General features: G+C 42.2%; 1 protein-coding gene and 1 long non-coding RNA gene across 5 annotated transcripts in view; one reads left to right on the top strand and one right to left on the bottom strand.

The window, feature by feature from the left end:
- The window catches only part of LOC134894349 (uncharacterized), a 35,324-nt gene extending 29,823 nt beyond the window's left edge, over positions 1–5,501 (bottom strand). The window contains exon 1 of the long non-coding RNA XR_010171779.1: positions 5,301–5,501. This is a non-coding gene — a long non-coding RNA (uncharacterized LOC134894349). The remainder of the gene's footprint in view (positions 1–5,300) is intronic.
- AOPEP (aminopeptidase O (putative)) overlaps positions 1–27,992 on the top strand; it is a 1,013,974-nt gene that overhangs the window by 876,576 nt on the left and 109,406 nt on the right. For all 4 annotated transcript variants that reach the window (XM_063913752.1, XM_063913753.1, XM_063913756.1 and 1 more), the window contains 2 exons: positions 5,565–5,627; positions 6,734–6,817. In XM_063913752.1, coding sequence (XP_063769822.1) covers positions 5,565–5,627; positions 6,734–6,817 — 147 coding nt within the window. The remainder of the gene's footprint in view (positions 1–5,564; positions 5,628–6,733; positions 6,818–27,992) is intronic.

Genomic DNA, 27,992 nt, shown 5'->3' with positions numbered 1-27,992 from the left:
CAGCAGCCATCATTCTCATTCCGACCTGGTGCCTGCGGGAGGGGGGGGGGGACGGGGGGAGACACACGACACTGATCGGCGGCAAGCGTGAGTGGGGAGCAGTCCATAGAGGGGGCCAAGGCGGCTGGGCGCTATGGACAGCAGTCGGGCCAGTATTAGGGCATGTGGAGGCCATCACTAATCACACACAGCAGGGGCACACAGCCTACCCACCATACACACACCCACACACATACATCCACACCCACTGCAGGGGCACACAGTCCCCCCATCCACAGCAGGGACACACATCACCCCCCCCCCCCACACACACAGCACATACTGTACAACAGAGACACAGCACTCCCCCCCCCCCCCCCCCCCCCAAACTCACCTGTGTACATACGCACAGCAGGGGCACACAGCTCCAACACTGCCAGCATGGGGTCCGTCACCTCACAGTGAGAAGGGAGACAGGGCGGCCGCTGCGGATTGAGAGGGGGGCGGTGACTCACTTACATCAATGGGCAAGAGCATAGAGGGTTGGGGCAGCCAGGTGCTTCCAGCATGTGGACAGACAGTGAAAATCCGCGGGCAGCGGGGGACATCCTCCTGGAGGGAGGGAGTCACGTCTTCAGAGGTGAGCCACGATGGCGGCGGGAGTAGTGTGTCCGCCAGGATATGCCACTCTTCTAGTGACGGTCACTCCCCCATTGTGACTGTAAGGCTGTTTAGCTGCGCTCAGCGCCAGGAGCAGGAGTCCCGCCCTCCATGTGTAGGGTAGCGCAGGGCACCACTCCCCGCTCTGCTATGCAGCTGTGGAGTACTCCAGTTTAAATAGCAGAGTGTGGGGGCCCTTAATGTGTGGGGGCCCCTGTCGCCCTTCCTATAATCCGGCCCTGGGAGCAGTGTCCATGGAGGGAACGACAGCAGCCGGGACCCGGGTCCTACAGAGAGCAGGTGAGATTGTTGTTTAACTTAGCGAGCGAGTACCTTTCATTACCAACCTGCCCCCCTGCTCCGCACGACTGCTCCCGTCCGCCCCCCATGCGCCGCACCACTGCTCCCATGCTCCGCCCCACTGATCCCATCCTCCCCCTGTGATCCGCACCGCTGCTCCCATCCTGCCCCGTGATCCGCACCATTGCTCCTAACCTGCCCAGCATCACTGCTCCCTTCCTGCTCCGCACCACTGCTCCCATCCTACCCCCTCCTGCTCCACACCACTGCTCCCATCCGGCCCCCTCCTGCTCTGCACCACTGCTTCCAACCCCCCCCCCCCCACTCCGCATCATTGCTCCCAACCTGCCCCGCACCACTGCTCCTTTCCTGCGCCCTCCTGCTTCGCACCACTGCCCCCATCCTACCCCCTCCTGCTCCGCACCACTGCTCCCATCCTGCCCCCTCCTGCTCCACACTACTGCTCCACCCCACTGATCCCATCCTGCCCCCTGTGATCCGCACTGCTGCTACCATCCTGCCCCCTGTGATCCGCACCGCTGCTCCCATCCTGCCCCCTGTGATCCGCACCATTGCTCCTAACCTGCCCCGCATCACTGCTCCCTTCCTGCTCCACACCACTGCTCCCATCCGGCCCCCTCCTGCTCTGCACCACTGCTTCCAACCCCCCCCCCCCCACTCCGCATCATTGCTCCCAACCTGCCCCGCACCACTGCTCCTTTCCTGCGCCCTCCTGCTTCGCACCACTGCCCCCATTCTACCCCCTCCTGCTCCGCACCACTGCTCCCATCCTGCCCCCTCCTGCTCCACACCACTGCTCCGCCCCACTGCTCCCATCCTGCCCCCTGTGATCCGCACCGCTGCTCCCATCCTGCCCCCTGTGATCCGCACCATTGCTCCTAACCTGCCCCGCATCACTGCTCCCTTCCTGCTCCACACCACTGCTCCCATCCGGCCCCCTCCTGCTCTGCACCACTGCTTCCAACCTCCCCCCCCCACTCCGCATCATTGCTTCCAACCTGCCCCGCACCACTGCTCCTTTCCTGCGCCCTCCTGCTTCGCACCACTGCCCCCATCCTACCCCCTCCTGCTCCACACCACTGCTCCCATCCTGCCCCCTCCTGCTCCACACCACTGCTCCGCCCCACTGATCCCATCCTGCCCCCTGTGATCCGCACCGCTGCTCCCATCCTGCCCCCTGTGATCCGCACCATTGCTCCTAACCTGCCCCGCATCACTGCTCCCTTCCTGCTCCGCACCACTGCTCCCATCCTGCCCCCTCCTGCTCCACACCACTGCTCCCATCCGGCCCCCTCCTGCTCTGCACCACTGCTTCCAACCTCCCCCCCCCCCCACTCCGCATCATTGCTCCCAACCTGCCCCGCACCACTGCTCCCTTCCTGCGCCCTCCTGCTTCGCACCACTGCCCCCATCCTACCCCCTCCTGCTCCGCACCACTGCTCCCATCCTGCTCCACACCACTGCTCCCATCCTGCCCTCCCTGCTCTGCATCATCGGCAGGACTCAGCGAACATTATGGCTGCAGTGCCTCACCAGAGACTGACCTCACCGCACGCCACTATCACATACACACCACATAATCGTCCATTACACACTTGCGTTTTTACAAGCACTCCTCGCTAACACCATGTGACCACCCCCAAATGGCCACTTGCTGTCAATCACTTTGCGACTGAATCCTCATTGAGAACGCAATCTCAAAGATACCTTTGCACATGCACAATGCGATCGCAGCATGTGCGCAGTCTGTCGATAATCGCTCAGTTGTGAAAACATCAGCATATCGTACAACTTTGAATTAGGCTCTGTATCATGTGCCAAGTTACTACTATGTCCCTGATGCTGCAACTTACTTCACCACCTGCCACAGTGATTTATGGGCCTAATTCAGACTTGATCGTAGATGTGCTAAATTTAGCACATCTATGATCAGTCTTCAGACTTGTGGGGACGCCCAGCACAGGGCTAGTCCGCCCCGCATGTCAGCCCCCTCCCCCACACACACAAGTACAAAAGCACAGCAGCGATGCTTTTGTACTGGAAGAGTAGCTCCCTACCAGCACAGCTCCTGCGCGCTCGCAGGGAGCCACTCATCACTGTGAGGGTCGCAGTGGCTGCGTGTGACATCACACAGCCGCGGCCCGCCCCCCTCCAACGGTACGGGTACGCCTGCGTTGCCCGGACCGTGCCCCCTAAATGGCGGCCATACGCCACCAGACCGCCCCCTCCCTCCCAGCGACCGCAACTGCCTGTCAATCAGGCAGAGGCGATCGCAGGGCTAAGACAGCCGTCGGCTGTCTGGCATGCACTGACGCACTGCGGCGCCAGCGCAGTTCAGACCTGATCGCTGCTGTGCGTTTTCGATCAGGTCTGAATTAGCCCCTATATTAATACACACATTTTATTCTGTCATGGGATTGTCACAATAACTGGCTTTATTTGTAATGCAATGTACTAATATATAGAATGATAGTAACATAAAGTTGTTTACTCACATGCAGGGGCGGTTCCATACCTTGTAAAAAAGGGTTGGTACGCGCCGTAGGCGCACAACTTAAAATAGGGGCGTGGCTTCATGGGGAAGGGGTGTGGTCACAGTTACCCCCCCTGTCAATTATGACCTCTAGCGCCTGTGGCCGCTCCCACAATGCCGTACGGTGTGCATCGTGCACGGCATCGGCACCAGTAGCGTATCTTGCCACGGCGGCGGCGCCCTTGGGAGAACGGCGCCCCGGGCAAAAATCCTGCTTGCCTTTGACAAGATCCGCTACTGCCCACATAGAAGCTCAGTGGCACACTGATTACCTTTCATGCCTAATAGTCCTGAGGTCATGGGTGTGAATCCAACCATATGCGTAGACTTTATATATGTTCCCCTTGTATGAGAAAACATGTTACCTTAATGTGCATGTAAGCTCTAATGGAGCAGTGACTAATGCTAATAGCTAAAATAATCCGTGTAAACCACAGCCTAATATGTGTGCACTGTACAATAACCATTAATAAAATAAATACAATTTTGAATTGTAGGCTCCATTCATCTTGTGCCCACTAGACAGCACTGAGGAAAAACACTTATGTAGTTACAAATTAATGCTTCTTGGATCCATTTTGTCACCACATGACTGCTATCTGTATACTTTATATAGACAACTTTTTGGAGTTTGTTAAATTGGTCCAGACTGCAGTCCCCATTGTGAATAATCGTGACTCCCTTAGTTTGCATTACACTCCTAAATGTTTGGCATTTGTTAAGCTGTGGGGGCACTAAATAATGCATAAACTGTTTTGTAAGATTCTCAGGGGAATTAGTTTCAATATTTGCCTATGTATTATTATTATATTTATTTATTTATTTATTATTATGAATGAAGTATTTAAGATCAGATGTATTTCAGATTCAGGGGTCTATTCATGCAGCAGAGAAAGGCCCTGTTTTGCGGTAAACAGGGCTTTTCTCTGCTTACCGCAATTCACAGAGCGGGTTACCGTGGAGCGGCACCCCTGCTCTGTGGCTGAATCGCATCACCATACGTTTGTATGGTGACTGCAATTCATGTAGGAACGGAAAGCCCAGCTTTCCGTTACCCTTCGCAAAACCCCATCGCCATCTCAGACAGGCGATGGGGAGGCTTGTACAGGAGAAGAGCAGTGAAGACGTCCATCTCCTGCCTTCTCCCCGCCCCCTTCCGTGACAAGAGCCAATCAGAGGAGCCCAGGGCATATGCATTTGCATATGCCGGGTCACCTCCTCCTTGCTGCCCTTGCCCGCCGCTGGAGGTCTCGTTTCCCCAGCGCATGCGCAGATGACACCTGGAGGCAGGGGGAAGGGGGGGGAGACACACTGTGCATGTGCAGAAGACCCCAGCCGCGGTATGAAGAGAGAAGACTGGGGAAGCCGGGATCGCGGAACAGCCGGATACCGCATCGCATCAGGGAACAGGTAAGTATTAATGAATTGCGTTAGAAATCTGAAAAAAACCCTGAAATAAGAATGCGATGTTTAGTGATAAGTTAAACATAAACATCGCATTCTTACATGAATAGACCCCTCAGTGACAAAATATTCTCATAGCCTTATTATCGCTGGCCTTCGCATACCATAATTAATCCTGTAGTGAGAAAAGGGAGTAAAAAGAAAAGAAAGAGAAAAAAAACAACAAACTTTGAATGTGTGAGCGCAATCATGCAAGCAAAGTATTTAAGGCTGACACTGAACAAATATTGTCGGGAAAGCCTATACCTCCAGCCCACTGTAGTAGTGGGTAGGCTCCTCCCCAGCAGACAGAGCACAAGCTGGAGGTGTTTCATTTCCTAACAAGACACGTTTGTACACTCACCATTCTCTTCCCTGCAGACAGGCAGCTGAGGGATCCTTGCCGCATCTCCCTTACCAGCACTGGGATGCAGACTGAGCCCCCCAGCAGTATGGCAGCTAGCAGGGCAGATCTGACAGCTAAGGCTACTGCTGAGAAAAGATCCCTATGTACGAGATCACTACTAGAACACAGTCTTCATTATGTTTGTGGTGCAGATTGCCTGTCTTCATGATGAAAAGGTTGAATCCATAAGAAACTCTTATTTACTTATTTCTCCTTCTGTAGCCCTTGCTGGAGGAGAGCCAGACTTGGGAAGGAAATCAACTAACTCAGCAAGTCAAAGAAGAGGTAAGAACAACAAGTGGATGTCCATTACCCTCTGTGCTTGTGTTCTTTGTCCTGTACCTGTTGCTGTACATAGTGCTGCAACAATACAGGGCAAGCTCTGCTTCACTGAGCTACGGAACTTCTGATGGTAATAACTTGGCTTCAGCACAATTGTAAAGTCTGCTGTAGCCTAACAGTGATGCTTACTGGAAGGACAAATTACACTGAAGTGTATGGTACTTTGTATTGATCACGTTTGTAAGGTTATGAAACTAGATGAAGTGAGAACTTTGATGTTAGTAATCACAGCTAAAGTGTAGTATGTGTTAAGTAAGTATACTATGACACAAAATGGTCAGCCTTATCCAGAGGATGTTAATAAATGCAGAAAGGAAATATACGTGTAGACACCGTACTAGGATCAGTGGAGATACATCCTTTGTCTTCTGAAATGCAGGTAACTTCCTCTGAGCTTCTAGTCCTGCTCCAGTCCTCACACTAGAAATACACTACAGTAATAGTTTCCACAGTATCATGTAATTGCAGGACCTGTATTATATGTATTTTGCATCAAATTGTATTAACCCTTCAAGGACACAGGACCTATTCAGTAATGTAACATGTTGGCTGTATCAGTGGTCCTGGTTTGACACTGGAACAAGAACACAAATCTACACTAGCAGCTGTATCTTCCCTTGAGATATTAGTAAGGCTGTTACTTGCTTTTACCTTACAGCACAGAGGTACAAGGATAAGACTGAAAGGCCCCTTTAGTTTATTGTAATCCTTATTTGTATTGTGACTTCATACAGTATGTGCTTGTGGGATGATTTCACAACCCTATTGCACTTGTAGAATGCTAACTTTCCTGAAATGATTTCACCCCCATTCAGAGTAGCTTTCTTAACAGATAAGAAGACTTCATTCTCTCACTTATCAAGTATATGAAGTATGCATATTTTAGGAATGTAATTTCAGACTGAAGAGGATAAGAGGGGTTTTTTTTCCACTCAGTGAAGCAATGGAAAAATGTGTGTGTAGCGTCTGTTTATAGTTCCTTACGCACATGGGCCATCTGCACACAAGTAGAGTGTCTCCCTAAACTAACTCTGGAATTTCCAATCCAGGTTTTAAAGTGGACTCAATTTAACCAGAGGAGTAGGAGATCCACCAGGCGAAAAAGACAACGCAGTGAAGAGTTTGATGAAAAGGTAAGATTTGAATAATAATAATAAATAATAATAATAATATATTATTATTAGAATATATTCATTTTGTTTATTTCATTAATATTTTCACCCTTCCACAATAGTCTTTATAGATTGTATATGTTATGTAATGTGTTATCATACATTCATTATTGTAAGTAGTACTACTGTAGCTTTTTGTAATACCCACATTTTCTTTATTTTGGTGGCAATTGTTATGTGATGGTGTACAAACAAAGTTTAGTAGCTTTGGTAGAGAATTCTTAGTTGAGGTCTTTCACTGTGATTGTTTTATACACCCTTGTTTAATGCTTTTAGGGATTTTTATTTTGCACTATACCTGTGTATAATGAGTTTATATACCAAATAATTGCATGTGGCATATGTTTGGATCATACATGTTTGTAAGGTGATTTCTTTCTTGTAAGGGGCCTCAGAAATGGCGGTCGGAGAGGGATCTATTAAATCACCACCCGCTTCCCCCCCCCTGCTCCCCATTATTCTGATTAGCTATTGTTTTGATTTCCACACATGTGATCCTTTGGGCTTTTTTGTTTGTGCATCTCAGACATGTGCCAGTTTTTCTGCTCTTACAATACCTGATACTTTCTGAAGTTTTAGTTCTTTAAGTGATTTAGTGGTTGTTGCATAATGTACATGACAGACCAGGATAATATATCACTCCATGAGCTTTTTGACGAGTATAAAGTTGATTTATTTTAGGCACCTCAACTCTGATATAATGGGGCTAACTTAAAAAGCACTTTGCGGTTATGAACAGTATTACACTATTTAAAACAAACTCTTTTTCAACATTTCTGTTGATTTGATTGCATATATTATAAAACAAGATCAGCGATGCTTTGTGATTGATTATTAAATGTATTTGTTTAAAATGCCTTTCCTTTTTTGCTAGTATTATGCCCTGGATTCAAACATTTTGAATATTAGAAACATTGTTTGAGTTCATAGGACATCTGCAAACAAGTTCAGAACAACAATTTACAAATATTTAGCTAAATAGTCTTCATTTTCATTTTATATATATATATATATATATATATATATATATATATATATATATATATATCTGGGTATTCACAAAAAATGCATAATCTGTTGTAGTCTAAATAGATCAAAGCATCGGTGAATGGTAAAGCTTAATACTTTTCTTGAGGGAGAGTAACTATCCCCCTAACCGTACTTTGTTGGGGCCCCAAACTCTCTAGATCGTAAAGGTCTAGTATATATTCTTATACTGGAATTGTTTATATTTGAGATTTTAAAGGCTTATAATAGATATGTTCAACGCAGATCCGCCTCTTTTTTTTTTCCCCTTGATGTTTTGCGTTCTGGCTTCTAGAACCCTAGATATAGAAGTATTGTTGATAAAACTGCTAGCTCTGTGCAGAATTGGCTTTGGCAGTGAAAACGTTAACTCCCTCTCCAGCCATCCAGTGCCATCTGTAGTTGGTCAGTATTCTGAGGAATCAGAAACTACAGGGAGGCTGGTGTGCTGCCCCGAGCAGTACAACAGAGCACTACAGATTAAAGCACTATAATGAAGTGCTTTTGGTCCAAAGCAGACTCAAAGATGTGCAATTAAAAGTTTAAAACATCCATTTCTTACTCCCTGTCTAAGTCATTTCCTCTGCTACAATAATTAGATCTGTGTTGGCTTAGTTGTTATCACTCTCTTACATCCCTCCTTTAAGAGAATTCCAGTAACAAGTTGAATCCACTTCAATGCAGAGTGCTGCAAGGCACATGGTCAGGGAAGGGGTTAATCAGCCCGCGGATTGCAGGATACGTTTTCAGAAGCATAATTGTCACTCTCTTTGTTTTTGCCTTATTTGGGAATTACAGCTTGTTGGGGCATCTATGTGCTTCTACTTCACTATCTTGTTTGTTTTGGTAAGCATCATACACACTTGTTGATTGTACTCTAAATGTGTGTTTTAAACAGCTTAGAACAAAATGGCTGCTCCTTTGGGCGTAGGTCATTTTACTGTGATCTGTGTAATGGGTGGTTTTATTGCCATATATAACATCAGAAAAAAGTAATTTTGATTGTTCGGCCCCTTCGACCTACATGGGTTTTTTTTTTTCTCGAATTCTAGTTTTTCCTTTAATCGAGCATATGATTTTCTATTTGAGAATCCAGTAAGCTTTTCTAAATTAATCTTAACTGGGTTTTTTTTTTGTGGTTTTTTTATATTGTACAGTATTTGTTGGATATATTTTTTTTGGTGGGGGGCAGGGGGCTTAGCTGCATTAAAGTCCTAATAATCATTCTGCACCATCGAACTGATTTTATTGTCCTCATTATAGAGCCTGGTCATATCATGCTATGGTCTTATCCTGAGACTGTAATTAGGATTGTCAGAGTGCATTGGTCAGATACAATGGTACTCAGCCATTTAATGCAACTAAATTAGCTTGAAGGTGTTTTTCATGATACAGTTACTATGGCAGGTGTTTGTTGTCCCATTTATCAATCCTGCTCACTGAATTATATGAATAATTGTTCACATGATGTGATTGGTTTTGCACATTATATTATTCTTACTATTCGTTTACCAACAGTTTAACTTACCAGTCACTTTACGTCTTTTATTTTAAATTTTTTGAAATTGTATGAATATCTGTTTATAAAGCATCCTGCATGTCTGCATGGTGTATATTGGAAAGTAAGAGCACTAAGCATTCATACAATGATCTGGACAATGTTGTCTTTGTTTAACCAGTTGGTAAAGTTTTAATGGCTTACTGTATGTAGGGTGTTATTTTAGGTATGCGTTCTCAGACTTCATGGCAATCATGTAATGGAGATATTTGGCTGCAGATATAAAGAACTTGTCTCATTATTTTTAAGGGAGTTTAGGAGGTATTAAGAAGATTTAAAGTCATATTTGCAAGGACTCCAAGCCTCTTCAACTACAGACACAAGAGTGGTGCAACAAACCGCTGTAGCTTAAGAACAAAATGAGCCGCTTTTATTTAATGAGCACTGTACTGTACATTGCTTTAAGTTTTTCGATCAGATTTTTAAGGTGATTTAAAAAAAAACTGGTTATTGACAGAAGTTACTGAATATTATCCCATGCAACCATGCGAGTATGGACCATTATCATAGGATGATATCGCTTCATTGAACGGATGTAGTTTAACTTTTACATTTGTAGAATATCAGTTTAGTGGCTTCAAATCTACAACATTAAAACATGAAAGCCTTTAACTGCTCTTTGCTGTGAGGGCACAACTGTTAATTTATTCTTAAATTAATTTGGAGAATTACAAAAATGAAGTTTTTCTTGCACAAATAAACAGACTGGATGTATGGGCGGCAACAAGCAGCCAGTACATTTATATTACCAGATAGGCACTGTGTAAAATAGAGCTTTTCTTTCTGATTTGGGGTCGGGATTCTGGCGTCGATCACATGACTGCCGGCGTCCCAATCGCCGGGATGCTGAACGTATCCCATTAGAAGAGCCAATTTCAAAGGAAGGGAAGTATAGTGCTAACTTCTAACTGGTATGCAAATAATGCCATGCTAAACAAAGTGAACGTTCTGAAGCAGATCAAAAGGAATGAGAGAACTTGCTTTCCCTACAATTAATTCTTTACAGGGTTTGCATCCATTTTTTATTGGTTAATATATAGTGTGTGTGTGTGTGTGTGTGTGTATATATATATATATATATCTCATTCATTTGAATTAGAAAAGGTGTCCATATGATGTTTGATACTATATATATCAAACTGCTTTTGTACTATATATATACATATATATATATATTTAGTACAAAAGCAGCGGCACTCAGAGAACTTGAATGAGTCAAAGGTGTATTAAAAAAACATCATATCAGACACCAACATTTCGGGGCCACAACGCCTCTTTGTCCAAGTGAGCAAACAGTAATGAAAAAAAGAAACATACCTTAAATACCAGTGAGAAGCCCGCCAACGTGACACGCCGGTGGAGACCTGTGTTTCCCGTCTCCTGGTGCTGTACCTTCCTTGCGCGTCATGAGGGGCCGTGCAGGTGTCGTCAAGGAAACAAATTATGCTACGCGGCCGTCCCATCCCGCATTGGAATACATAAAGAAAAGTGTACAAAAATACAGTACCCTCTATACCCTATTTAAAGAAAACATGAAAATAAACTGAATGTATTTGTTAATGGACACAGTGTATATATATATATATATATATATATATACACACAAACACATATATAGTATTAGTATATAGAGTGATGTCGTTTCTTTGTACCTCTTCCACGTTGTACAGCTGTGATAAAAATGATGGCTCTTTATTAGTACTGGACGGTATAGTAACTATAATATATGGTCTTTGAGGATGCTGTCAGCTTTCTTTCATTGAGCCATTTTTATGGTCAAGTGACTGTCAGATGCAGTTCTGTGTGAGTTCCAAATTGTATGTTAGGTTGCAAGATATGGTTTCAAGTTTTAACTTGTATCAGTAATGATACCTCAGATACTTCATGTTGCATATATAAAGATAAATTGGGAGTTGTAACCTATGACTGCTAACTGTCATGCGGAGGATTGCCTCCAGCCTCTATCTAACGTCCGTGCACCCTCCTTTATCAGCCTCATCTGTACTTGTTCTCTATTTATGTGCAATTGCATTGTATATGATTTGTAACTACGACTGGTCGGCAAGCGGAACTTTGTGACGCCTTACAAATAAATGATGATGATGCATATTTATTACCTTTCATTGGGTTTTCACATTGTAGTAGCATTGATGGATTATGCTGCTCTAAAGGAAATCCCAAAAATGTGGTTGTGTACTCAGAACATCTCAATTCATTTATTTAGAACATTTTAGTTGTATTAAAGTAACTAACAAGACTGTATGTGTGACCTTTCAGTGTTTTGTAGCAGAACTTATATCCCCTAAGCCTGAGTATACATTATTTTTGTCCGTAGCTATTGGGTCATTTAAATTGGGCTTTAACTATGGGTTTGTAGTCACTGACACATTCTCCACTGCGCTGTTTTGTTAGTTGGCATTGCCTGCAATATGGCTGCTTTCATTAGGATCTAGTAGTACAGGTTGAGTATCCCTTATCCAAAATGCGTGGGACCAGAGGTATTTTGGATATCAGATTTTTCCGTATTTTGGAATAATTGCATACAATAATGAGATATCATGGTGATGGGACCTAAATCTAAGCACAGAATTCATTTATGTTACATATACACCTTATACACACAGCCTGAAGGTAATTTTAGCCAATATGTTTTATAACTTTGTGCATTAAACAAAGTGTGTATACATTCACACAAATCATTTATGTTTCATATACACCTTATACACACAGCCTGAAGGTCATTTAATACAATATTTTTAATAACTTTGTGTATTAAACAAAGTTTGGTTACATTGAGCCATTAAAAAACAAAGGTTTCACTATCTCACTCTCACTCAAAAAAGTCCGTATTTCGGAATATTCCGTATTTCGGAATATTTGGATATGGGATACTCAACCTGTACATCATTTTTACCATTCTACTATAGACATATAGGGATCCTGGCAGGAGAAAGCTTAATGATATCTAAATGATTGCAAGAGGTTGAGGTGGTGTTTCCTTTTAAATTGTCATTATACGGATCAATATTTTTCTTTTTTTAGTTGTGAAATGTTTCAAATGGAAAGACTATGCGAAGAGAGTGCACTGAATGGTTTTGAAGAGCAAATACACAGCCTGATCAATCCCTTTCTCATTTGATGGGTTGCATTATTTATTTATGCAATCTGGGCATTCAGGACATGATTTAGATTACAGTTTAGAAGCTATCTAAGCAGGACAGAAACAAGAACATTTGCCTAAGTGATTCAAGAACACATGAGGTTACTCCATTCTACATGGTAACAACAGACTTGGCCACTGCTTAGCACAACCATAGAGGCTTTTAAATAAAGGTCCTTTTCATGACTGATTTATTGGGATCAATCCATGCCTTTATTTCATGGCATATAAACACCTAGTCATACAGAATGTGCTGTATCCTATCATTATGCAGGACTATTGCCTTATTTAATTGATTAAAGTGCATAATTTGATTAATATATTGCTATCACCATTTATTATTCAAGGGAATACATTGATATTTTTGTGTGTGTAAAGTGTATATATAATTCTGACTTTTTTTTCTATGCTTATGCTTCTTGGTTTGGTTGTGAGAAGTCTCTCAACATTATGAATTACTTAAAAAATATATAAAGTTGAAACAATTAAGGGGATAATATTATGTTTGACTTCCCACCCAATACTATGGCGACATGAAGAATTCTGTAGTGATTCTTTCTTGAAGAGTAGCTGAAACTAGTAGATAAAAGCCTGTTAGACTACAGTGTGAGACCTGAAGAAAACAGAATTTAGGTCCATTTGTTTTTCATAATTAGTTTGGAGAGGCTGTGCCTATAAACATAAAAACGTATGATGCTTCGTTACCTGATACAAGGTGTGGCTATAAAATATCGAGACTGTTCTATAAAATAAACTATACTGCGTGAGTTAAAAGGGAGTGGGGGAACGTTGACCTTTGACTATCCCAAAATGGGTTTACAAGTTTCACCCCTCTTGTACAGATAGTTTGCTGTCACACAGTGTTCGAAGAAGTTGTGTTTTTCCTGTGTGATGTAAAAATGCTTAGTAATGCAACGTGTTAACTTAATTTTTTTTTTTTAGGTAAATTGATCAAAATGGCCACTGAATATTTCCATATGCTAAACTAGGCTTACGGGGCAGATATGTCACGTACACGCAGGGGCAGATTTAGGGGTCAGGCTGCCCCTAGGCACATTATTGCCCCCACCTCCCTCACGTCACTGCCAACTTAATTTTGGAGCCAGTCTGAATGCCTTGAGACCACCAAAGCTGCCCCTACCCACCCCACTACCACAATTTGCTGCCCATTGTCCCACTCCCATCAGTTGCGAAATAAAATGAAAAAAAAATCGTACTGACAAAAAAAAAAAAAAATCAGCCGCAGCCTGGTGTGCTTGCCCCTAGGCAAGTGCCTCGCGTGGCTAGTGGGAAATCTGCTAGTGCGTACACGTGTGTTTGAGTGGCACAATAGATTTGGTGACTGTCATGAGGATGTTGAAGATGATGAACATCCAGGAAGGCCTTGCACATCAAAAAGAAATGGAAATGCTTGATACATTTTTTTTTATTTTTTTTTAAATTGTTTGAATTGACCGTCGAGTCAGAATCTGAGTGATAGCAGAAATGGTAAACATCAACAAAAAACTATTAGGCAAGGTTTGCATCAAGATCTTAACATGACAAAAGTTTGTATTAAGATGGTTCCAATGCTTCTCACTGCCAAGTAGTAGGAAAATCAAAAGCGTATTTGTACGGACATTTTGGAACAAATTAAAAATTTTTAGCTATAATAAAGTTATTATCTGTGATGAAACATGGATCTTCCAGAATCAAAAAAACACGTGATAGCAAATTAAAATTCAAAGCCATGTTAAAAAATGTCTTTGGTATCGAAGGTGTTATTTTGGCAGACTAGGTTCCAGAAGGTGCAACAGTGTATCAACATTACTACAAAAATGTTCTAGAAACTTTGCTGGAAAGAATCAGAAGAAAGAGTTGTGAAAAAGTTGTTTACCGTCACAGAAGTGATTGAAGATGCTGAATGCTACATTTTATGAGCTCGATTGCTCTCGGGTAATAGGAGGAGTGCTCAACACTGCTGTGTTTCAACAATTATGGAAGCTGCTCCCCTTTTCGAGCTGGATAAGGGGATTGTGGCATTACCTTGTGCGTGACATCATCCTTTCTCCTAAAAAGAAAGCAAAAAACATTTCAGTTACTGGAATAGGAATAATAAATATTCTAATCAGAATACAGAATTTTTTTATCAAATTCAATTAGAATTTCTGTATCATTCATTAAAAAAAGTTTCATATTGTAGTTTTTTATTTCATGTTTTTTTATAATACCCTGCCTCGTAAGTCCTTTGTCACATTGCAAATAACTGTTGCTACCATCAATTCAGTGGTTTACACTGACCATCTAAAACAATCTGCCATTAATTACCACCTTCATGACCCATCAATGAATATGTAATCATTCTATAGAATTATAATTCAGAGATCATTGCGTTGACACTTCCTCTCTCCCTCATAATATTCCCAGCATATCCTTCCAAAATACCGGGACACCTCAACACAATTATGTGTAACGACACACTGGCTGGAATTCTCTGGTTTCCTTAATACACTTACTATAATTAAACTTTTATATTAGACATTTAAATTAATTATTTACTTTATTAGCATCAGCAAAGAGTCAAAAAATGGCATCAACTTGATCATTATAAAAAGCGGATCTCAGATATTCATGAATATGTTTAACATTTTCTGCATTTGTATTGAATTTAACATGTTCTTCTGTTAAATCAGTGCATATGAGCAATTTACAGCTGTAATTTGTTGTTTCCTGGAGTGCACTGACATTTCCTTCGCCCCAGAAATAACATAATTTAAAATCTCTGTAGTGTTGATGAGCCCAGCAAACAGCTACAGTGATCCATTGGTTTTTCATGGTATGTTAACCGTTAATGATGTTGAGCTTGAAAGTGAATTTGTTGCTGATAAATGTTATATATCTGAAATCGTAATCAAAACTTTTATTGTGTATCCCTTTTTTTTTTTTTCTCTTGTGCCAAGCTCCTGGGACATGACACTGTTCTTTATGCCTTACTAAAAAAAAAGAAGTAGGGCAGTAGTAAATAATGGACTCAAGTTACAGGTGGGAAGATTTGGTCACTTAAATTGTACATAGATACAACTGATTTAAGAAGCTTTTACAGGCGGAAAGTACAAACCAGATCTATGTGTCGCTGTTTGTGCGTGAATGGCTTTCTTATTATATAAACATGATATGCTGTAAAAGACAGGCTGGTACTAAGTCCAGTCAGTCATCATTTACAACTGTAAAAACTTTAATACAAAAATACCACAAAATACCCCAATATTATAAATCCACTATTGGGCTACGTGACTTTACTGTAGTTGTGATGGTTTTTGCTTCTTGTTGTTTATGGTGGGTTTTTAGTTTCAAACTTTTATATTTTGTGAGAGTAAATATGCAATAAATCAATAAAAATCATATTCTGTTAGTCCAAAATAAACTGAAATTAAAAAAAATTATATTACTATTAAACTAAATGTATAATTTTTATATCTATTTAATTTTAAATATCTCAAATGTGGCATGATCTAGTTCAGGCTTTTTCATGTATTCTCAACAGTTATAGAAATGATGCTCACTTTAGTAAATACAAAGGTCTTTAAATAACATCAGTACAAACCCTAAAATAATTTGAAGGTTTAGGCTAAAGGATTGTCTTCCCTTACAGCTACAAATACTCTATTGTTACTCTGTGCATAATTTCCTGCTGCAGGAGAGGGATATCTAATGTGTTCTAGCTGAGATGCTTGTGATCTGCCGTCTGTTGCACGTCATTAAGTGAACGCTTTCCATTTTTGTAATGTTAATTGCAGACGGACCCTTGCAGGTATATAAGTATACGTACCTATTGATGAAATAAAACATTCTTCTTCCTGTTTAGTATAAGAGTATTTTTAATTGTTTCCCTTGGGCTACTTCAATGAATGCTCTTTAGGCCTGGTTAATCTCACAGACCCTCCTAAAGTTAAGTGGCTTCATACATATCCATGTGGTCTTGCTTTTAAAAGTCAGAATGAATCCATTAAAATGCCATTCTGCTTCTCTTGAGTGACAAAATTGCCTAGATTTCAGTCATGTCTTTTCAGCAGTCAACTACTGATGTTCTTTTCACATGTAATCTTTATCAATCTGTGGTGACAGAGCTAGTACAGTATCACTATCGTCATTATTATTATTATTTTTAGGTTTTTATTGGTGAACTAGAGAGACAAAACATTAATGAGTGACTGTTGTATCTATGTAATAGCAATACAAGCAGTATTATAGAGCTGTTCTCAACTGATTTCTCTGATTAACTCCTCAATACAAGTCATCTTATACCACTTCCACATCGCAATGCCGGGATGCACCCGGGAATTGGAAACGGGTCCTTCCTGGGTGCGACCAGGCATTGGACCCTTTCAGACTGGCTTCCTGACCAGGCATTATACCGGGTCGAGTTGCCATCGGGGATGGAGCTTGCATTGGTGGCGGGTATAGAGGCGGTGCTGGGAGATGAGATTATCTCCACGCCGCCCATGCTGTAAACGGGTCCTGGGTTGCATTGACCCGGCAACCCGTTCACACTGCACCTGACCCGGGAATAACCCTTCATATTCACGGGTAGAATTACCGGGTCAGGCGACCCGGAAATTTGTCAGTGACCCCTTTCTCACCGCACAGCGACCCTCGCCGATCCTCCTATATACAGGTTCAATACTGGGTTATTTGTTCTGTGTGGAAGGGGTATTATTGACTACATCCTGTCTTTTTCATCAATGCCACCAGTAGTTTCATATAGTTGTAGGCAGAATCATTTGTAAAATCAATATCTGTTTTGCTATGAATGCAGCTATTGCAGATTGAGCATGGCCTGCAATATCGCACTTGTTGATGCTTTTCTGCTAAATGTATTTATTACCAGTTATTTATATAGTACACACAAATTCTGCAACGCTTTACTGGCAATAATCCGGGTTCAGCCTGGGGTTTGAACGGGCTTCAATCCGCTTGAAACCAGTGTTCAGTGACCTGCTCCACAGGTAACTATTCATAAACCCTTCCATAACCTGTAGTGACAATTCACATATGCCCAGGCCCATTGTAATCGGAACATTCTCAGGTCAGAATGTGGCGGTTATTATTATTATTATTATTATTATTATTAACAACCTTTATTTCTACAGCACTTGTATATTATGAAGCACAATTACAGCATTGAATTCCTGTTACTCTCTAAAGATACTTCAAGGATCTTTTTACAAAGTGAGGTATCAGTTGAACGTCTTCCCCCACAGTGTGGTCATGGCCACAGGTGATGCCAAACCTTGGGATGCAATCTGCGCAGAAAGAACAATGTACCATGGTGACTGTGTGAACAAAGTATCATAGGCTGTGTCTTCAGGCCCAGATGATGCTCAGGTAATGTGGCAGCAACTTCAGATTTGTCCCATCAGAGCAGCATAAAAAGAAAGAGGAAAAGACGGGGAGGTCCTCTGCCAGCGTCGGGGTCTGTGTGTGTAAATGTGAGTCTACCTGTTAGTTTAGGTCACCGTGGGTCTATGTGATAAGAGGTAAAAAAAACTAAAAATGAGAAGCTGTGTATTATAAGAAAGAATGTACCGGCACTTCTATTTACTACAGATATTTGAAGTCACCTCTGAGTTTTGTAACCTTTGCAAAGTGCTCTACCTCTAGCCATATGCTTTTGTATGGTTTGGAAACTCTTGGTAATGTTAATGCTACTACATTTACAGTAAGGGTTACATCATTTCCTTATGTACAGTATTTATTATTCATTCATACAAGTGTCCTCATTGTTAACTAGGTGAGGGAGTGCATATACGTAAGTTCTCCTTACATTGGGGGTTGTGTCACTAGTAACAAATAATATCTTTTATGTTATGAGAGTTATAAGATTGACGAATTCTAATAAAAAACAAAAACTTCCTAAATGAGAAAAATTATTTTGTCAATAACCCAATATCACCAATGAATAAAATACCACTAAGAAAATTAAAATCTTGGATGAAAACGTTTTTGAGACAAGATTTTTTTTTTCCTGCAAATTATTATTTTTTCAACTTTCCAGATAGAAACATAGAATTTGATGGCAGATAAGAACCACTTGGGCCATCTAGTCTGCCTATGTACACACACACACACACACACACACTAACACACTAACACACTAGAGATAATTCTTTGTTGGGAATCAATTAACCTAACAGTATATTTTTAGATTGTGGGAGGAAACCGGAGTACCCAGAGAAAATCCACGCAAGCACAGGGAGAATATACAAACTCTACATAGCTTAGGCCATGGCGGGAATCGAACCCATGACCTCAGTGCTGTGAGGCAGTAATGCCAACCATTACACCATTTGTGCTGCCCTTCATTGCCGCCAGAAATTATGTGGGAACAAATAGTTTTACATTTCGCTTTCACTAGCCCACCCATGCCTACATACTGTAACATGATACTATATAGAAGCAAACCTTATTGTTTGTATGGGTTTCATCCAGAGATGTAACCATGACTTTGTGTGCCCCATAGCAACATATTGAAGAGTCCCCTATCCCAATGCTTCTTGAGAGACACCTCCACAAAATGTATTCATTTTATGCCCCATAATAGTGCCCTAGTTCATTTTAAGAAGCATAGTAGTGCCCTAGTTAATATTATGCCCCATAGTACTTCCCCAGTTTTATTTATGAACCATCGTAGTTCCCTAGTTTACATTATGTCACATTGAAGGGCTGACAGTACATATTATGCCACACAGTATAACAAATTCACATTATGGCATACAGTATTCCCAGTTCATAATGTACAGTGCCTCCATTTCATATTGTTCCATATTAAAGTGCTCCAGTTCTTATAATGTAACATTATAGTGCCCTTCATATTACAAAGAGCAGATTAGATTATGACACATTACAGTTCCCTGCAGTTCATATGGTGCCACATTAGTGGCCTCCAGTTCAAATGATGCACAATACTGTGCCCCCTTACCATTATAACCATCCACTACACACTCCTCTCACTGAAAATGTAATGTCCCATAATGCAGGCAGGGCTGTGGATTAGACCCAATCGCTTAGCAGGAAAATCTGGGAAATTTGTATGCAACATTATAACCTGGGTCCTAAGCCCCTGGGCACCATAGCAGTGGCACCCCTAGCACCCACTATAGTTATGCTGATGGTTTCATTCATCAAGAAAATTAGTTACTTCAAAGTCATAACTGCATGGAAGTTCCCCATACCAGTTATACAGTATGAATATGCATTTAGAGTGACTGGCCACTTAGGATCACAGCTAATATACATATTATCATGTACACTGGGAAACTTGCATATGAGCACTGTATCCAGGGGGCTTCACAATGTAGTATTTTCTCTTAGGAGCGGATGCGTTTTTTTTTTTCTCCAACATTTATGTCCGCCAAAGATATATTCATGTCATCCTTTATTACCCAAGGATCTTCTTTTTATATAGGATATAGGACGCTTTGGAATTCTGTGTTTGATATTTTTGCTTCCATTACTTCTCTAGGGCCTAATTCAAGGTTGATTGCAAAAGCAAAATCTTCATCTAATGGACAAACCCATGTGCACTGCAGGTGGGGCAGATATAACATGTGCAGAGAGAGTTAGATTTGGGTGGGTTATATTGTTTCTTTGCAGGGTAAATACTGGCTGCTTTATTTTTACACTGCAATTTAGATTTCAGTTTGAACACACCCCATAACTCTCTGCACATGGTACATCTGCCCCACCTGGTTTTGCCCATTAGAGGAAGATTTTGCTTTTGCAATCAACCTTGAATTAGGCCCATAGTCCATTTTACTGAGCAAACAACCTCATTCTGTATGTCCAGAACAATAGTACAAATTTTAGGGCTCTAGTTATTAAAATGCATTGATCGACTTGATTCTTTATTTCGTCTATCCTCCGGATACATGGCTTTTAGCTGCTTAATAAATAGAGCGCTTAGAAGTGCCAGTGATCTGTTTGGGAAAAATAGGGGTAAGGAAATGTACAAAGCATGTAGCTCTGGAAAACAACTGCAAAAAAGAAGAAAAAAATAGATTATAAAGATTATAGTCTGGAATAGAAACTGGATGTTGTATTACCAGTGTGTTTGTCATAAAATAGTGTAAGGATAGTTTACATGTGCTTTCTTGCATTTGTTCTAACCTTCTCAGATTGTAATGTAAATAATGCCATTGCTTTTAGGAGTAATCTGGTGTAGTATCGCTATCACGCATCCTAAGAGTTTATCCTCTAATATCTCCTCTCTCAGGCTTTCATGTAATGCTTGCAGACCCATACAGACAATGCATTTTAAGCCATACTGTGGATGGTAATAGTTTTAATAGGACTTCCCCTGCCTGCCTAGAACAGCAGTTGTCTCACAGTCTAGTCATTTACCATACATTATTAGATTATGTCAGTCCATGAAGTAAACTGAGATGAAGAGAGCGGGTGTTATGAGCTCCAGTTACTTTGGTGGCTGCATAATCCTATTGTATTTATGCCTACAATTTGTTTCTTTTCTCGTATAAAGGGACACTCCTTTGGTTCCAAGATCTGCATTTGGTCATGAGTGGTAGAAAGTGATATGCTTGAAAATGTGAAAACTTTGCAGTATGGACACTACTGTCTGCAGTCAGAGCACAGTCCAACATCTTGTGTGTGCTGTGCTGGTCAGTGTAAACTAGCTGCTTAAGATGATTTAGAATACATTAAACAGTATATACATACATGCAGTGGTGCCGAGAGAGGGGGGGAGAGGGTACAAATTACCCGGGCCCAGGTCTGATTAGGGGCCCTGGGCCTCCTCCCTCTTACCTGGCAGCAGCAGCTGCAGCTCTTCTCCTCAGTGCAAAAAAATGGTGAACTGCTCAATCAGATAGTGATGTCACTCAGGTGCTAAAAGGGAGGGGTAATTCTGTGAAGGAAAAAACAATGGTTCCCTTTTAGCACCTATATCTGCAGATATACGCAACCAAGATCTCCGTATTATCTGACTATTATGTAGGAATATTATTCACTCAGTGTGCATTAGGGAACCATTGTTTTTTGCTCTTCTCCTCAGCCCAGCACACGCTGCTGTGTACTGGGCTGCAGTGTGGCCATGGAGGTGCTTAAAATACTAAAAAAAAAATTAAGTATTTTTTTCTAAGGGTACATGACCACACCTCCTGTAATTAGACCACGCCCCTTGAAAAGTACCTGGGCCCAGCCCGGCTCTCGACTGCCCTGCATACATGTGCAGTGCTGAAACATGTTTACTGTCAGGTATATTTTCAGTTTGACAAATGTAAAAATATAACGGAAAATAAAATATAATTTGCACAGTTTGAAGCATTGTCTGTCTAGTGAAAAAAATATATATTACACTAAATTTGGTGTTGCCAATTTGGTCTCACTTAATGTGGAATAAGCTGTTGGCGATTCCTGCTCCTAACCATTCTCGCAACGGTCGACTGAGTTTGGAGAATAGATGAAAACTGTGTTAATATATAAAAAGAAAAAGAGGGTTTTTTTAGATTTTGTTTTTCCAGCTTAAAATGCCTAACATTATGTGGGTGATCTTACTGTGAAAATTTAAGAGATTTCTGAGTAGAATTTGGAGATGGATTTGTGTAGTGCTTATTGTAAAAAGTACTTTAAGACGTTTCCATTGGGAAAAAAATTAGTGTATTTAATCAATGGATGTAGCATCTAGAGCATTGGTCTTCAACCTGCAGCCCTCCAACTACTGTGGAACTACACATCCCAGCATGCCCTGTCTCAGTTTTAACTGGCAGGGCATGCTGAGGTGTGTAGTCCCACAGCAGCTGGAGGGCCGCAGGATTAAGACCCATGATCTAGAGCACAGGTTCTCAAACTCGGTCCTCAGGACCCCACACAGTGCATGTTTTGCAGGTCTCCTCACAGAATCACAAGTGACCTAATTAGCTCCACCTGTGGACCTTTTAAAATGTGTCAGTGAGTAATTAATACACCTGTGCACTTGCTGGGTTACCTGCAAAACATGCACTGTGTGGGGTCCTGAGGACCGAGTTTGAGAACCACTGATCTAGAGGATAGCACATAGGGGGTAATTCCAAGTTGACCGCAGCAGGAAATTTTTTAGCAGTTGGGCAAAACCATGTGCACTGCAAGGGGGGTGGGGGGGGGGCAGATATAACATTTGCAGAGAGAGTTAGATTTGGGTGGGTTATTTTGTTTCTGTGCAGGGTAAATACTGGCTGCTTTATTTTTACACTGCAATTTAGATTGCAGATTGAACTCACCACACCCAAGTCTAACTCTCTGCACATGTTATATCTGCCACCCCTGCAGTGCACATGGTTTTGCCCAATTGCTAACAAACTTGCTGCTGCGATCAACTCAGAATTACCCCCATAGTACGTACTACATTACAGATTACTGATTTATTGAAGCGGGGGCGGGGGGGTTACTGCACTTTCACACATGTGACAAAATGTCGTTGTCAGCTTTTAGTATGCATGTGAAAAATTAGCTGTCTCAAAATAAATCTCGAATCACAGAGATCTTGTCCTCTGTATTAGCAGCCATGCCGTTTATCATAGTAATGATGATGAAATGTGAACTAGCAATACTAATTTATCTTACTGTTAATGTCGAATCATTCTAGACATCCCAAAAAATTTTGTGCAATGATTTTGCAGCAAGTCTTTAGTGTGCATAGTAGTTTATAAGGCATGCTTAGATGTCTAGAAGTCATGTGAGGTTGATAAGGGCCTTCTCTATTGGAAATTAAGAAACTAGTAATGTTCCAGTCTTGCTATTTTTTTAGAGATTTAAAAAACATTGTAAAAGCTTAGCAGTCTAAATTTATCAGTGTGGGAGGAGCTATATATTATTTATTTTCAGTAATTTGCCCCAGAAATTCTACGGGTATACATTATTTCTTTCAGAAATAAGCTAATCGTATGTGTTTCATAAAGAGGCAATGTACAATTCTAGAAGCTGGAAGCCATATGCACATTGTCACCTGCTGACTTTTTTGTGTAAGTGCTATTTTTATATTTTTTTATTTTGTCCCATACATAATTTTTTTGGCTCATTTGTCTTTACTAGTTCTTAAATCAATCTGTTCATTGTTTAACACTGTGGTTTTTATTAGTAGGTTAAGTAAAATAAATAAGAAAATCAGTTACTCAAACTCTTAACATGTGTATTCCAGAGAAACTTTTTCATTGCTAAAATGAAAACCAATTTTTTTTTTCATAAATGGTCTTTTATTAATAAATTTTACATTGCTCAGTGTTTTATTTACAATGAGCCTATTCTTAAAACATCTTTTCAATAGAATACAAATGAAGGCATGTTCAAGTTAATGGTCCTCTGTAAGCTTTTCATGCGTTGACTGCAATACCTTAATATTGGGGTTTGTTTTTGCACATTCATGTAATAGGCTATAAAAAGAATCTTGATATTTTCCACTTGCCTTGCTTTTTTGTGTACTAATGATTTATATTTCTTAATGTGTCATGGACTTCCATGGCTTCTACAGTCACGACACATGATTAAGTGACCATAGAGGTTCTAGAATTGATTCTGAGCCCTTTATATAGATATTGGGGTCCATGTACTAAAGAGAGATAAAGGAGGCCAAATGTAAAAGGCAGAGGCAATCCCTGTACATAACGCTTCTCGATTTGTACTAAAGGGATTTGCTCTTCCTATTAACAGGCTGGAATATTGGTGCTGCACCTGGGTCACTAGCGCTGCCATAGGCACCTATGGCAGCTCTAAGTGTAGCAGGTGTTACTAATAGAAGAGGTCACTTACCATCAGGTGTCTTCTACACAACACTGATATTGCCTTCTGTAGCTGCTGATGTCTACTTCTCATTGTAGAAGCAGGACGTGAGCTCTGTCACTTTGGCCAGCTGTCAATAAAGTTTTTACATAAAGAAAAAAAATCTCACTGCAGTAGCTCTATGGGGCACGGAGAGAGTTAGTCAGTCACTCCTCTGTCTCTTTCCTGCTGCCTGACACCACCGAAGGGGGCACTTAATGCTCACCCTCCTCTGCGGGTCTGTTATTAGTAATGTTCACGGTAGCCGGCACCTGCTTCGCAGTGGTAGCAGGCAAAGCAGAAGTGGCTTTGTCTCCATGAAAAGTAGAGTTTTAGCACATCTGCTACGTAACAGACTGAGCCTGTGTAGACTGACTATAACCGAGTCTGTGTCTGGCAACCAGAAAATGTGTTTTGTATCTGTGCACGATTACATTATCTCTTCCTTTCACCTGTTCCCCCAACCTCTGCCATTACATGACAGCTGACCGGCTGTTTCAGTGGTAGCCAGGCAATGAGTGGGATGTATCAAACTGTAAAATGCTGTAAAACATTAGAAAACTGTCCCTTTCTGAGGTTTCCCACAATACTTATGGATCACCATATGCATTCAAAATGTCCACACATGTCCTTTCTTATCTTACATACACAAGGACATGCAGTAAAACTGGAGGGAGGTAGAATCAGGGGAAACTTGAGGAAAAATTACTTCACAAAAAGGGTAGTGGACAAGTGGAATAGCCTCCCAGCAGAGGTGGTAGAGGCAAAGACAGTAGAGCAATTTTAAACATGCATGGGATAGACATAAGGATATTCTTACAATTAAATAATTATCAAATAATTTCCTTTTCCACAATGACTTTGCGGTTCTTAAAGCAATATAACTGAAAATTAACATGTGATGAGATATTGTCAGCAGTACATTTTTGCATGTAATCCATTTCCCATTTAATTTATGTATACAATGATAATTGCAACTCCGCTTAAGGGGTATGGCTTGGCTTGGCCTCAAAATAAGTGTTACACTGCTTTTAGTGGTGGTCGGGAGCAGGGGCATGGACCCAAGATTAGTCCTGGGTTGTTTGCTTTCACACAGAAATCCCGGGTTGATATGCGTTCACGTGCAAACAGAGATTTCCATGTACTGTATATGAAGGAGGTGTTAATTACGTACCTTGAGTCCCAACATTTTTCATTTTGTGATCAATTAGACCATACCCAAGTCCACCCAGACCGTGCACACATGATTCCACAACCTTTTTGGGAATGCCAAACATTTTTTTGTCCACCACATACAGCAGGTGTGAGGTATGCAACCTATGGCACTCCAGCTGCTGTGGAACTATACCTCTCTGTACGCCGTGCCACAGTTTTGCTGATAAAGCATGCTAAAACTGTAGCAGGGCAAGCTGGAATGTATAGTTCCATAGCAGCTGGAGTGCTACAGGTTGCCTACCCTGACATACAGTATTAGGGATAGTACTGTGAGCCATTGCAGATTCCTGCCAGTTTCTGTAAGAGGGGATGTAGTTAGGATCCCGACGCTCGGGATCCCGCCAGTCACAATGCCGGCGCTGTAATCCCCACACCTGTCAGAATACAGACGCTGGCACCCCGACAGCCAGTAACGTAAATATTCCAGGGAGGTTAGGGTTAGGCTGCGGGAGTCTAGGGTTAGGTTTATGCTGCGTGTAGGGAGGGTTAGAGGGAGGGAGATGTTTAGGCTTAGCTGCCTCCTGCACCCCTGTCGGCATTATAAGCAGTCAGGATGCCGAGGTCAGTATTATAACTACCGGCATCCCGTGCCCATCCCTATAAGAGTACCACTGGAATTACTTGATGGCACAATGTTTCTCTGACGTCCTAGTGGATGCTGGGGACTCTGAAAGGACCATGGGGAATAGCGGCTCCGCAGGAGACTGGGCACAAAAGTAAAAGCTTTAGGATTACCTGGTGTGCACTGGCTCCTCCCCCTATGACCCTCCTCCAAGCCTCAGTTAGATTTTTGTGCCCGAACGAGAAGGGTGCATACTAGGTGGCTCTCCTGAGCTGCTTAGAGTAAAAGTTTAAATTAGGTTTTTTATTTTCATTGAGTCCTGCTGGCAACAGGCTCACTGCACCGAGGGACTAAGGGGAGAAGAAGTGAACTCACCTGCGTGCAGAGTGGATTGGGCTTCTTAGGCTACTGGACATTAGCTCCAGAGGGACGATCACAGGCCCAGCCATGGATGGGTCCCAGAGCCGCGCCGCCGGCCCCTTTACAGAGCCAGAAGACAGAAGAGGTCCGGGAAATCGGCGGCAGAAGACGTCCTGTCTTCAATAAGGTAGCGCACAGCACCGCAGCTGTGCGCCATTGCTCTCAGCACACTTCACACTCCGGTCACTGAGGGTGCAGGGCGCTGGGGGGGGGGCGCCCTGAGACGCAATAAAAACACCTTAGATGGCTAAAAATACATCACATATAGCTCCTGGGCTATATGGATGCATTTAACCCCTGCCAGTTTTTCCTTAAAAAAGCGGGAGAAAGGCCGCCGAGAAGGGGGCGGAGCCTATCTCCTCAGCACACAAGCGCCATTTTCCCTCACAGCTCCGTTGGAGGGAAGCTCCCTGGCTCTCCCCTGCAGTCCTGCACTACAGAAACAGGGTAAAACAAGAGAGGGGGGGCACTAATTTGGCAGATTAATAAAAAAAGCAGCTATATAAGGGAAAAACACTTATATAAGGTTATCCCTGTATATATATAGCGCTCTGGTGTGTGCTGGCAAACTCTCCCTCTGTCTCCCCAAAGGGCTAGTGGGGTCCTGTCCTCTATCAGAGCATTCCCTGTGTGTGTGCTGTGTGTCGGTACGTTGTGTCGACATGTATGAGGAGGAAAATGGTATGGAGGCGGAGCAATTGCCTGTAATAGTGATGTCACCCCCTAGGGAGTCGACACCTGACTGGATGGTCTTATGGAAGGAATTACGTGATAGCGTCAGCACTTTACAAAAGACTGTTGACGACATGAGACAGCCGGAAAAACAGTTAATACCTGTCCAGGCGTCTCAAACACCGTCAGGGGCTCTAAAGCGCCCGTTACCTCAGATGGTCGACACAGACCCAGACACGGACACTGACTCCAGTGTCGACGGTGAGGAAACAAACGTATTTTCCAGTAGGGCCACACGTTACATGATCACGGCAATGAAGGAGGCTTTGAACATTTCTGATACTACAAGTACCACAAAAAAGGGTATTATGTGGGGTGTGAAAAAACTACCCGTGGTTTTTCCTGAATCAGATGAATTAAATGAGGTGTGTGATGATGCGTGGGTTTCCCCCGATAAAAAACTGCTAATTTCTAAAAAATTATTGGCATTATACCCTTTCCCGCCAGAGGTTAGGGCGCGTTGGGAAACACCCCCTAGGGTAGATAAGGCGCTCACACGCTTATAAAAACAAGTGGCGTTACCGTCTCCTGATACGGCCGCCCTCAAAGAGCCAGCTGATAGGAAGCTGGAAAATATCCTAAAAAGTATATACACACATACTGGTGTTATATTGCGACCAGCAATCGCCTCAGCCTGGATGTGCAGTGCGGGGCTGGCTTGGTCGGATTCCCTGACTGA

This window comes from Pseudophryne corroboree, chromosome 1 (assembly GCF_028390025.1).
Source record: "Pseudophryne corroboree isolate aPseCor3 chromosome 1, aPseCor3.hap2, whole genome shotgun sequence".
NCBI classification, from domain to species: Eukaryota; Metazoa; Chordata; class Amphibia; order Anura; family Myobatrachidae; genus Pseudophryne; species Pseudophryne corroboree.
The sequence above is the reverse complement of the archived record's forward strand: the minus strand, read 5'-3'. Positions and strand labels throughout refer to the sequence as shown.